The sequence below is a fragment of the Lethenteron reissneri genome, chromosome 56, assembly GCF_015708825.2.
Source record: "Lethenteron reissneri isolate LAM-NWPU_2019-01 chromosome 56, ASM1570882v1, whole genome shotgun sequence".
Lineage (NCBI taxonomy): Eukaryota > Metazoa > Chordata > Hyperoartia > Petromyzontiformes > Petromyzontidae > Lethenteron > Lethenteron reissneri.
This window is the reverse complement of record NC_083834.1, coordinates 2,814,469-2,826,968: the sequence shown is the minus strand read 5'-3', so window position 1 is coordinate 2,826,968 and position 12,500 is coordinate 2,814,469. Positions and strand designations below refer to the sequence as shown.

Here is a 12,500-nt window from a genome sequence, read left to right as displayed (position 1 = left end):
ACCTCTGCTGTGACCCCCGCCACCGTCAAACTCGCGATGCAAACGGCGGCGACTCGTTGCGTGAAAACGAGTTGGTGGTTCCCGTAGCTGTCGGTGCCCGACCTGACCGCAGACCCATTGAGACCGCCTTGGTCACCCCACACGTGCCATCGCAAGGGAGGAAGCAAACGAGACGGTAGCAAGTGTTTAGCCCGTTTTGAAACGGCTGTACGCCTTATGGCACCTGAAGAACGCAATTTCCCCGTGCAAAAGTACGGGGTCAACCGTATGGGTTGACAGCTATGGATTTCTGTGGGGGTCTCTGTGGGGGTCTCTGTGGGGGTCTCTGTTGGGGGTCTCTGTGGTGGGTCTCTGTTGGGGGTCTCTGTTGGGGGTCTCTGTGGGGGGTCTCTGTGGGGGTCTCTGTGGGGGTATCTGTGGGGGTCTCTGTTGGGGGTCTCTGTGGGGGTCTCTGTGGGGGTCTCTGTGGGGGTCTCTGTGGGGGTATCTGTGGGGGTCTCTGTTGGGGGTCTCTGTGGGGGTCTCTGTGGGGGTCTCTGTGGGTCTCTGTTGGGGGTCTCTGTGGGGGTCTCTGTTGGGGGTCTCTGTGGGGGTCTCTGTGGGTCTCTGTGGGGGTCTCTGTGGGGGTCTCTGTTGGGGGTCTCTGTGGGTCTCTGTGGGGGTCTCTGTGGGGGTCTCTGTGGGGGTCTCTGTTGGGGGTCTCTGTGGGGGTCTCTGTGGGGGTCTCTATTGGGGTCTCTGTGTGGGTCTCTGTGGGGGTCTCTGTGGGGGTCTCTGTGGGGGTCTCTGTGGGTCTCTGTGGGGGTCTCTGTGGGGGTCTCTGTGGGGGTCTCTGTTGGGGGTCTCTGTGGGGGTCTCTGTGGGGGTCTCTGTGTGGGTCTCTGTGGGGGTCTCTGTGGGGGTCTCTGTGGGTCTCTGTGTGTCTCTGTGTGTCTCTGGGGGTCTCTATTGGGGTCTCTGTGTGGGTCTCTGTGGGGGTCTCTGTGTGTCTCTGTGGGTCTCTGGGGGTCTCTGTGGGGGTCTCTGTGGGGGTCTCTGTGGGGGTCTCTGGTGGGGGTCTCTGTGGGGGTCTCTGTGGGGGTCTCTGTGGGGGTCTCTGTTGGGGGTCTCTGTGGGTGTCTCTGTGGGGGTCTCTGTGTGAGTCTCTGTGGGGGTCTCTGTTGGGGGTCTCTGTGGGGGTCTCTGTGGGGGTCTCTGTGGGGGTCTCTGTGTGAGTCTCTGTGGGGGTCTCTGTGGGGGTCTCTGTTTGGGTCTCTGTTGGAGTCTCTGTTGGGGGTCTCTGTGGGGGTCTCTGGGGGACTCTGTGGGGGGCTCTGTGGGGGTCTCTGTGGGGGTCTCTGTGGGGGTCTCTGTGGGGTCTCTGTTTGTCTCTGTCTCTGTGGGGGTCTCTGTGGGGGTCTCTGTGGGGGTCTCTGTGGGGGTCTCTGTTGGGGTCTCTGTGGGGGTCTCTGTGGGGGTCTCTGTGGGGGTCTCTGTGGGGTCTCTGTGGGGGTCTCTGTGGGTGTCTCTGTGGGGGTCTCTGTGGGGGTCTCTGTTGGGGTCTCTGTTGGGGTCTCTGTGGGGGTCTCTGTGGGGGGTCTCTGTGGGGGTCTCTGTGGGGGTCTCTGTGGGGGTCTCTGTGGGGTCTCTGTGGGGGTCTCTGTGGGGGTCTCTGTGGGGGGTCTCTGTGGGGGTCTCTGTTGGGGTCTCTATTTGGGTCTCTGTGGGGGTCTCTGTGTGTCTCTGTGGGGGTCTCTGTGGGGGTCTCTGTGGGGGTCTCTGTGGGGTCTCTGTGGGGTCTCTGTGGGGGTCTCTGTGGGGGTCTCTGTGGGGGTCTCTGTGGGGTCTCTGTGGGGTCTCTGTGGGGGTCTCTGTGGGGGTCTCTGTGGGGATCTCTGTGGGGGTCTCTGTGGGGGGTCTCCGTGGGGGTCTCTGTGGGGGTCTCTGTGGGGGTCTCTATTGGGGTCTCTGTGGGGGTCTCTGTGGGGGTCTCTGTGGGGTCTCTGTGGGGGTCTCTGTGGGGTCTCTGTGGGGTCTCTGTGGGGGTCTCTGTGGGGGTCTCTGTGGGGGTCTCTGTGGGGGTCTCTGTGGGGGTCTCTGGTGGGGTCTCTGTTGGGGTCTCTGGGGGGTCTCTGTGGGGGTCTCTGTGGGGTCTCTGTGGGGGTCTCTGTGGGGTCTCTGTGGGGGTCTCTGTGGGGGTCTCTGTGGGGTCTCTGTGGGGGTCTCTGTGGGGGTCTCTGTGGGGGTCTCTGTGGGGGTCTCTGTGGGGGTCTCTGTGGGGGTCTCTGTGGGGGTCTCTGTGGGGTCTCTGTGGGGTCTCTGTGGGGGTCTCTGTGGGGTCTCTGTGGGGTCTCTGTGGGGTCTCTGTGGGGGTCTCTGTGGGGTCTCTGTGGGGGTCTCTGTGGGGTCTCTGTGGGGGTCTCTGTGGGGTCTCTGTGGGGGTCTCTGTGGGGGTCTCTGTGGGGTCTCTGTGGGGTCTCTGTGGGGTCTCTGTGGGGGTCTCTGTGGGGTCTCTGTGGGGTCTCTGTGGGGGTCTCTGTGGGGGTCTCTGTGGGGGTCTCTGTGGGGGTCTCTGTGGGGTCTCTGTGGGGGTCTCTGTGGGGGTCTCTGTGGGGGTCTCTGTGGGGTCTCTGTGGGGGTCTCTGTGGGGGTCTCTGTGGGGGTCTCTGTGGGGGTCTCTGTGGGGGTCTCTGTTGGGGTCTCTGTGGGGGTCTCTGTGGGGGTCTCTGTGGGGGTCTCTGTGGGGGTCTCTGTGGGGGTCTCTGTGGGGGTCTCTGTGGGGGTCTCTGTTGGAGGTCTCTGTGGGGGTCTCTATTGGGGTCTCTGTTGGGGGTCTCCGTGGGGGTCTCTGTGGGGTCTCTTTGGGGGTCTCTGTGGGTCTCTGTGGGGTCTCTGTGGGGGTCTCTGTGGGGGTCTCTGTGGGGTCTCTGTGGGGGTCTCTGTGGGGTCTCTGTGGGGTCTCTGTGGGGGTCTCTGTGGGGGTCTCTGTTGGGGGTCTCTGTTGGGGGTCTCTGTGGGGGTCTCTGTTTGGGTCTCTGTTGGAGTCTCTGTTGGGGGTCTCTGTGGGGGTCTCTGGGGGACTCTGTGGGGGTCTCTGTGAGTTGGGGTCTCTGTGGGGGGTCTCTGTGGGGGTCTCTGTTGGGGTCTCTGGGGGTCTCTGTTGGGGATCTCTGTTGGGGGTCTCTGTGGGGGTCTCTGTGGGGGTCTCTGTGGGTCTCCATACCTGCCAACCCCCGATCAGTGCCCTCCCTACCTTACCGCGGACCAAGTCAGACCGTATCGGTCACCCCGTGCCCTTTATAAACCTCGACGTTCGTCCTACAAAGTCCCATCGCAAGGGAGAAACACAAACACAAAGACATTATTAATTCTTTGTCGCCCGTATTGAACCGGCTGTGCGCCGTGTGGACCTGAAGAACGCAATCTCCCCGTGCAAGAACACGGGGTGAACAGTACGGGTTTGGCCGCTATGCATTTCCGCTTTCTAACGCGAAGAACTTGACCCAGGTTAATGTCTTTATTTATTTTTTTCAATCGGACGCGTAAAGTTTTGAACGAATGACGAAATGGACCGACGCCGTTTGTACTCAATGTAAACTTAATAAAAAATTACTTTCATATAGATTTATTATTTGTTCCCCATTCTTACATGCGTGATGCGTGTGTGTGTGTGTGTGTCATCTCATCGTCGCTGCTCGCTAACAGCACTTGCTCCAACTAGCCTGCTAAGGCTATAAGAGGGGATCTTTGTGTGTCTCCGTGCGTCTCTGTGGGTCTGCACGCGCCCGTGTACATGAGAGATGGAGATTGCTTGTGTGTGTGTGTCTGTGTGTGCGCCGGGTGGCTAAAGCACAGCAAGTTGGTACAGTAGGGGGCACAGGTGGTGCATCATCCAGTCATCTCGGTCAGTCGACCCGTGGCACCTGCTGGGTCTGCCCCGTGACCTCCTGCCAGCTTCACGTGGCCTCAAGGTGCACATGGCCTGGCACAAGCGTCGTGGGCACGTCACCGCCACTTAGTGGCGAATGGCGGTTGTTGTTGTTGTTGCGTGTGTGCGTGTCTGTGTGTGTGTCTATAACCAACACCGGAATCTATGCGCACCGCTCAACGCCCCCCTCTACTGGTTCCCATGTCCCCCCCCCCCCCCACCCGTGTCTCCGCTGTGTCTCCGCTGTCTCCTCTGTCCCCCCGTGTCTCCCCCGTGTCTCCCCCGTGTCTCCCCCGTGTCTCCCTCGTGTCTCCCCCGTGTCTCCATCGTGTCTCCCCCGTGTCTCCCCCGTGTCTCCCTCGTGTCTCCCTCGTGTCTCCCCCGTGTCTCCCCCGTGTCTCCCTCGTGTCTCCCCTGTCTCCCCCGTGTCTCCCTCGTGTCTCCCCTGTCCCCCCGTGTCTCCCCCGTGTCTCCCCCGTGTCTCCCCCGTGTCTCCCTCGTGTCTCCTCTGTCCCCCCGTGTCTCCCTCGTGTCTCCCCTGTCCCCCCGTGTCTCCCCCGTGTCTCCCCCGTGTCTCCCTCGTGTCTCCTCTGTCCCCCCGTGTCTCCCTCGTGTCTCCCCTGTCCCCCCGTGTCTCCCCCGTGTCTCCCCCGTGTCTCCCTCGTGTCTCCTCTGTCCCCCCGTGTCTCCCTCGTGTCTCCCCTGTCCCCCCGTGTCTCCCCCGTGTCTCCCCCGTGTCTCCCCCGTGTCTCCCTCGTGTCTCCTCTGTCCCCCCGTGTCTCCCTCGTGTCTCCCCTGTCCCCCCGTGTCTCCCCCGTGTCTCCCCCGTGTCTCCCCCGTGTCTCCCTCGTGTCTCCTCTGTCCCCCCGTGTCTCCCTGGTGTCTCCCCTGTCCCCCCGTGTCTCCCCCGTGTCTCCCCCGTGTCTCCCCCGTGTCTCCCTCGTGTCTCCTCTGTCCCCCCGTGTCTCCCTCGTGTCTCCCCCGTGTCTCCCCCGTGTCTCCCCCGTGTCTCCCCCGTGTCTCCCTCGTGTCTCCTCTGTCCCCCCGTGTCTCCCTCGTGTCTCCCCTGTCCCCCCGTGTCTCCCCCGTGTCTCCCCCGTGTCTCCCCCGTGTCTCCCCCGTGTCTCCCTCGTGTCTCCCCTGTCCCCCCGTGTCTCCCCCGTGTCTCCCCTGTCCCCCCGTGTCTCCCCCGTGTCTCCCCCGTGTCTCCCCCGTGTCTCCCTCGTGTCTCCCCTGTCCCCCCGTGTCTCCCCCGTGTCTCCCCCGTGTCTCCCCCGTGTCTCCCCCGTGTCTCCCCCGTGTCTCCCCTGTCCCCCCGTGTCTCCCCCGTGTCTCCCCCGTGTCTCCCCGTGTCTCCCTCGTGTCTCCTCTGTCCCCCCGTGTCTCCCTCGTGTCTCCCCTGTCCCCCCGTGTCTCCCCCGTGTCTCCCCCGTGTCTCCCCCGTGTCTCCCTCGTGTCTCCTCTGTCCCCCCGTGTCTCCCTCGTGTCTCCCCTGTCCCCCCGTGTCTCCCCCGTGTCTCCCCCGTGTCTCCCCCGTGTCTCCCTCGTGTCTCCTCTGTCCCCCCGTGTCTCCCTCGTGTCTCCCCTGTCCCCCCGTGTCTCCCCCGTGTCTCCCCCGTGTCTCCCCCGTGTCTCCCCCGTGTCTCCCTCGTGTCTCCTCTGTCCCCCCGTGTCTCCCTCGTGTCTCCCCTGTCCCCCCGTGTCTCCCCCGTGTCTCCCCCGTGTCTCCCCCGTGTCTCCCTCGTGTCTCCTCTGTCCCCCCGTGTCTCCCTCGTGTCTCCCCTGTCCCCCCGTGTCTCCCCCGTGTCTCCCCCGTGTCTCCCCCGTGTCTCCCTCGTGTCTCCTCTGTCCCCCGTGTCTCCCTCGTGTCTCCCCTGTCCCCCCGTGTCTCCCCCGTGTCTCCCCCGTGTCTCCCCCGTGTCTCCCTCGTGTCTCCTCTGTCCCCCCGTGTCTCCCTCGTGTCTCCCCCGTGTCTCCCCCGTGTCTCCCCCGTGTCTCCCCCGTGTCTCCCCCGTGTCTCCCTCGTGTCTCCTCTGTCCCCCCGTGTCTACCTCGTGTCTCCCCTGTCCCCCCGTGTCTCCCCCGTGTCTCCCCCGTGTCTCCCTCGTGTCTCCCTTGTCCCCCCGTGTCTCCCCCGTGTCTCCCCTGTCCCCCCGTGTCTCCCCCGTGTCTCCCCCGTGTCTCCCCCGTGTCTCCCTCGTGTCTCCCCTGTCCCCCCGTGTCTCCCCCGTGTCTCCCCCGTGTCTCCCCCGTGTCTCCCCCGTGTCTCCCCTGTCCCCCCGTGTCTCCCCCGTGTCTCCCCCGTGTCTCCCTCGTGTCTCCCCTGTCCCCCCGTGTCTCCCCCGTGTCTCCCCCGTGTCTCCCCCGTGTCTCCCCCGTGTCTCCCTCGTGTCTCCCCTGTCCCCCCGTGTCTCCCCCGTGTCTCCCCCGTGTCTCTACTACCACAAGCTGTGGGGTTTGCAGGTGCTGGGTCGGGGCAGGAAGTATGCGGCGACGCCGTTGGAGGCGAAGGGCAGAGCGGGCCCAGTGAGCAGCCGCTCGCCGCCCTGGTCACCCTGATCCCCCCGTCCAGCAAACACGTCCAGGATCTGTGAGCGAGACGCACACACAGACATGCACAAACAGACACGCGCACACACACAGAGATGCACAAACAGACACGCACGCACACACAGACACGCAGACACAGAGGCACACAGACACAGAGACACACACACACAGAGATGCACAAACAGACACGCGCACACAGAGACACACAGATACAGAGACATACAGACATACAGACACATAGACACAGAGACAAGCGCACACAGAAACAGAGACAGAGACGCACAGACATAGAGACACACAGACACAGAGACACACAGACACGCGTGCCCAGATACACACGCAGACACACAGACACGCAGGCACAGACACGCAGGCACACACAGACGCACACACAGACACGCACGCGCACACAGACACGCACACACCGCACCGTCAACACCGACTCAAACCACCTGTCTCCAACTCTGTCTCTGTCTCCCTGTCTCTGACGCCGCCACCTCTGCCTCACCTGCACCGATGCGAGGGGCTCGTTGATGACGATGGAGTAGCCGCCCACCAGGTAGATTTTCCCAGCGTGCACTGCGACTCCGGCTTCATTCTGACCTGCAGCAGAGTTTCAGGTTCAATTCCAGCTTCACAAAGACAAAGATCCCCCGTGGAGCCTCAACAGACTGTAGGGGCAAGTGCTGTTAGCGAGCAGCACCTATGAAGGCCGGAACGGCGCACGAGGGGGGTGGGTGGCCAGCACCACGCCCGGCCGCCTTTGTCTCTCTTTTGTACCCCACCCCAGTCCACTGCACACGACACGACTCGACTGCACTCCACTGCACCCCACTCCACTGCACCCCACTGCACTCCACTGCACCCCACTCCACTGCACCCCACTGCACTCCATTGCACCCCACTCCACTGCACCCCACTGCACTCCACTGCACCCCACTCCACTGCACCCCACTGCACTCCATTGCACCCCACTCCACTGCACCCCACTGCACTCCATTGCACCCCACTCCACCCCACTGCACCCCACTCCATTGCACCCCACTGCACTCCATTGCACCCCACTCCACCCCACTGCACCCCCTCCCCACTGCACCCCACTCCATTGCACCCCACTCCATTACACCCCACTCCATTGCACCCCACTCCACCCCACTGCACCCCACTCCACCCCACTGCACTCCACCCCCACCCCCCTCCACTGCACTCCACTCCACTGCACCCCTCTCCACCACCCCCACCGCCCGGAGACACTGCGGAACCTTTTCTGAGGGCGGCGGTGCAGCGCGTCCACTGGTCGGTGTCCAGGCTGTAGCGGTCGATGTGGCGCACCATGACGCGGTCGTTGTTGTGGTCCAGGTCGTTGCCCCCCAGCACGTAGAGCCGACGGCACACGGCCGCCATCGAGTGGTAGACGCGCCGCTGGGGCATCGCGCTGCACGGGGACCACACGTCCTGCGTGTGGGTGTGGGGGGTTAGAGGGGGAGGAGAGGAGGGGAGTGACGAGGAGTGAGGAGGAGTGGGGATCAGGGATGAGATGGGAGGACGAGGAGGAGCGATCGGGGAGATGGGGGCGGAAGAGGAGGAAGAGAGAGGGAGAGGAGAGGAGGGGAGGGGAGGAGGGAGAAGGGAGGAGATGGGAGGATGAGGAGGAGAGAGGGGCGAGCGGGAGATGGGGGCGGAGGAGTAGAGAGAGGAGGAAGGGGAGGGGAGGAGGGAGAAGGGAGGAGATGGGAGGATGAGGAGGAGAGAGGGGCGAGCGGGAGATGGGGGCGGAGGAGTAGAGAGAGGAGGAAGGGGAGCGGAGAGATGGGGGAGGAGGAAGAGACTTTTCACGTCTAAACGACTTTCATTGCTGCCAGCGGCAACATCGCTGGGGCAGATTTCGATGCGAAGCACAAAGTCACCGGCGACAAACACACAAACGCAACAAAACAATCCACGCGCTGCGACACGCGGCGCCGTACGCGGCTCACACAGAGAGTTCTAGCAAGGGTTGGGCACTGAACGAGATCTACAGGCTGACTGAGGAGCGGCGCTTTGTTTCAGTCGTGAACGGGGTCTACGCGGCGGGTACACGGTGACTCATCCCGACCCACACAAGTTCTAGCAAGCGCGTCGTATCCCAAGCAAGACGTCGTATCCCAAGACATTTTTTCTCGTCAAAACACGACGTATACCAAAGCGGTCGTATACCGAGGTACGACTGTAATAAAATAATGATTACAGTCGGGCAGAGGTCGCAACCGGGTACCCGATACCCGTACCCTACCCGATACCCGGCTACCCGTACCCGGCCGGGTACGGGTACCCGTTCGCGACCCTGGTGCGGCCGGGTACGGGTACGGGTAGGCCGTGAGTCACTGGTGAGTCACCGTTTGTCACTCATTCCCCAACGTCTTGTCTCTTCTCATTATTCAAGTTCCTAGAATCAACCCACCCGCGCCTGCAACATGGCTTCATCCCAGAGGTCGCAATCGGGTACCCTACCCGATACCCGGCCGGGTACGGGTAGCCGGGTATCGGGTAGGGTACGGTACCCGTTTGCGACCCTGGTGCGGCCGGGTACGGGTAAGGAATCAAAACCCGTTTGCGACCTCTGCAGTAGGGGCCAGCCCATGGCTTCCCACCGTTCACTCCCCATGCCTCACGGAATGTAACTACTTGATTAGTATGAGAGGTATGGTTATGTTGTTGGAGTGTTTGGGTGTTGGGGTCCGTGCTAGGTGCTGTTGATTATAAAACAATAGCGGGCGAGAGGGAACGCCTATGGGTTGGTGTTGGCGTACGTACAGAACTAAACAAAAAAATTACAAATGTTTTTTTTTACTTTACCAGCTCAGGCTCCACTGAGGTATAAAGATCTTTTTCAGAAGCAAAACTGGTTACCACAAATGATAGCTCAACTAAGCGGCTTGTCATCGGCAGCCAAACACTCTAAAGGTCGTGACGTTGATTCTAAATGTGGAGGTAAAAATCGGAGGACCCGGAGAAAAATCCACGCGACAATGGGGAGAGACACGCAAACTCCAAATGTACAGCAGCAGGCGTCAGGGTCGGGATCGAACCCACGACCTCCTGTATACCAGGCGAGGTAGTTAACATCTCCTAGCCACCGTGATGATGATGAGAGAGACACGCAAACTCCAAATATACAGCAGCAGGCGTCAGGGTCGGGATCGAACCCACGACCTCATGTACACCAGGCGAGGTAGTTAACATCTCCTAGCCATCGTGACGATGATGAAAGAGAGACACGCAAACTCCAAATATACAGCAACAGGCATCAGGGTCGGAATGGAACCCACGACCTCCTGCACACCAGGCGAGGTAGTTAACATCTCCTAGCCATCGTGATGATGATGAGAGACAGACACGCAAACTCCAAATATACAGCAGCAGGCGTCAGGGTCGGGATCGAACCCACGACCTCCTGTATACCAGGCGAGGTAGTTAACATCTCCTAGCCACCGTGATGATGATGATGAGAGACACGCAAACTCCAAATATACAGCAGCAGGCGTCAGGGTCGGGATCGAACCCACGACCTCCTGTATACCAGGCGAGGTAGTTAACATCTCCTAGCCACCGTGATGATGATGAGAGAGACACGCAAACTCCAAATATACAGCAGCAGGCGTCAGGGTCGGGATCGAACCCACGACCTCCTGTATACCAGGCGAGGTAGTTAACATCTCCTCGCCACCGTGGCGCCCACAACGGTAGGGTTCAGGCTGCGGTTGTCAGCCAGCAAAGGGAACGTGCTCACCAGCGCGGGGTCGTAAACCAGCAGCGAGTTCTGGTACTGGGCAGTGTTCGTGACGCCACCTGTGGTATGGGAACGGTGACACACACACACAGCAACGCACCACACACACAGCAACGCACCACACACACACACAGCAACGCACCACACACACACACAGCAACGCACCACACACACACACAGCAACGCAGACACACACACAGCAACGCACCACACACACACACACAGCAACGCACCACACACACAGCAACGCACCACACACACACAGCAACACACCACACACACACAGCAACGCACCACACACACACACAGCAACGCACCACACACACACAGAAACGCACCACACACACAGCAACGCACCACACACACAGCAACGCACCACACACACACAGCAACAAACCACACACACACACAGCAACGCACCACACACACACACACAGTGAATACAACGGAGACAAAGCAGATCCCCCGTGTAGCCTTGACAGACTGTTGGGGCAAGTGCTGTTAGCGAGCACCTATGAAGGCCGGCACGGCACACGAGGGGGTGGGTGGCCAGCACCACGCCCGGCCGCCTTTGTCTCCCCAGTGGCGATGTTTACACACCGCACCAGGTACTCATTTGAGGCTGAGTCGACCTAGGGGAGGCCCAGGCCCGGGCCTCTACGCTACCAGTGGGGCAGGATGAGGTATTCATCACTGATGTTGGCCGTGAATGGAGATCGTGTGGCCGGGTTTGTAGCGCAGTGCGCTAACCACTGCGCCACCGCTCACTGCACAACGATCCCCCCGTGTAGCTGTAACAGACTTCGAGGTTTGTCGCGTTAACAAAACGCGCCAATCAGCGACTGCTTCAGCCCACCGGTGTGTTGGAGAGTAAATCCACGACATTTACAATGCGAGTAGTACGACGTTTCGTTGGTAAAATTTCGATTTAAAGCTTTTGTGACTGCAGGGATTCATCTTCTTGGTTCTTTCGGTAAAGTCATCACGTAGAAGGGAAATAATAAAATAATAAAAATAAAACATCATAAAATACAATTCTCACGACGTTTCGGCCACAACGCAAGCAGCCGTCCTCAGGTGTCTTTCCGACAGACCTGTTCTTCACCTGAGGACGGCTGCTTGCGTTGTGGCCGAAACGTCGTGAGAATTGTATTTTATTATGTTTTCTTTTTATTATTTTATTATTTCCCTTCTACGTGACTTTACCGAAAGAACCAAGAAGATGTTTCGCCGGTAATTACATCCAGCGATTTGCCAGAATATTCGTACTCAAATATTTTAAACGTCGTGGATTCACTCTCCAACACACTGGGGTGGACCACCCGGGTAGTAGTGACGGAGGGTCATGACCCGTTCCCGCTCACGTGACCCAACCTGAAAAACCTTATGAGACACCTCCTTTACCAGTGGCAAAATATAGTAATAGGTTTTTACCCTTTCAACTGGTACAAAAACTGACACCTTTATACAAGGCATCATTCAGTTTTTGTACCAGTTGAAAGGGTAAAAACCTACTACTGAAAAACCTTCACTACGAACGATACCGGCCGCGAAAAGCGACATCGCGACACCACTATGAGATCTCTTTTACCAGTGGCAAAATATAGTAGTAGGTTTTTACCCTTTAAACTTGTACAAAACTGACACCTTTATTCAAGGCATCATGTTTGCAATAACCACAACACAAGTAGTACACCGTTCGACAGACTGTCGGGGCAAGCCCCGTTCAGCGAGACCAGTGCCCGCCGGTGCCCAATCTTACCCGACACCCAGAGGCGCCCGTCCGCCACGCAGCCGGCGTGGCAGGAGAGCGAGCGGTCGAAGGGGCGCACGAAGGTCCACGAGTCGTCCCCGGGGGAGTAGCGCTCCACTGTGGGCAACACTTGGCGCAGCTCGTTGCGCCCGCCGGCGGACATCAGGTGGCCGCCCAGCGCCCCCAGGACGAAGTGCTCGCGGCAGTTCTTCATGGGGGACACCTGCAGGGCAGAGGTCGCAATCAGGTAGCCGATACCCGTACCCTACCCGATACCCAGCTACCCGTACCCGATACCCGTACCCTACCGGATACCCGGCTACCCGATACCCGTACCCTACCGGATACCCGGCTACCCCTACCCGATACCCGTACCCTACCGGATACCCGGCTACCCCTACCCGATACCCGTACCCTACTGGATACCCGTACCCTACCCGATACCCGGCTACCCATACCCGATACCCGTACCCTACCCGATACCCGGCTACCCGTACCCCAGGGTCGCAAACGGGTACGGT

General features: G+C 60.4%; 1 protein-coding gene across 3 annotated transcripts in view; it reads right to left on the bottom strand.

The window, feature by feature from the left end:
• Window positions 1-12,269, bottom strand: part of LOC133356987 (kelch-like protein 32) — a 36,226-nt gene extending 23,957 nt beyond the window's left edge. The window contains exons 1-5 of one of the 3 annotated variants that reach the window (XM_061574725.1): window positions 11,989-12,269; window positions 10,227-10,285; window positions 7,720-7,912; window positions 6,966-7,060; window positions 6,350-6,495 (exon numbers count right to left, since the gene is read on the bottom strand). In XM_061574725.1, coding sequence (XP_061430709.1) covers window positions 6,350-6,495; window positions 6,966-7,060; window positions 7,720-7,912; window positions 10,227-10,285; window positions 11,989-12,193 — 698 coding nt within the window. In that variant the 5' untranslated portion in view covers window positions 12,194-12,269. Of the gene's footprint in view, window positions 1-6,317; window positions 6,496-6,965; window positions 7,061-7,719; window positions 7,913-10,226; window positions 10,286-11,988 lie in introns of those variants that run through there. The other 2 variants (XM_061574724.1, XM_061574723.1) reach the window with 2 other exon arrangements.
• Window positions 12,270-12,500: the final 231 nt, after the last annotated feature.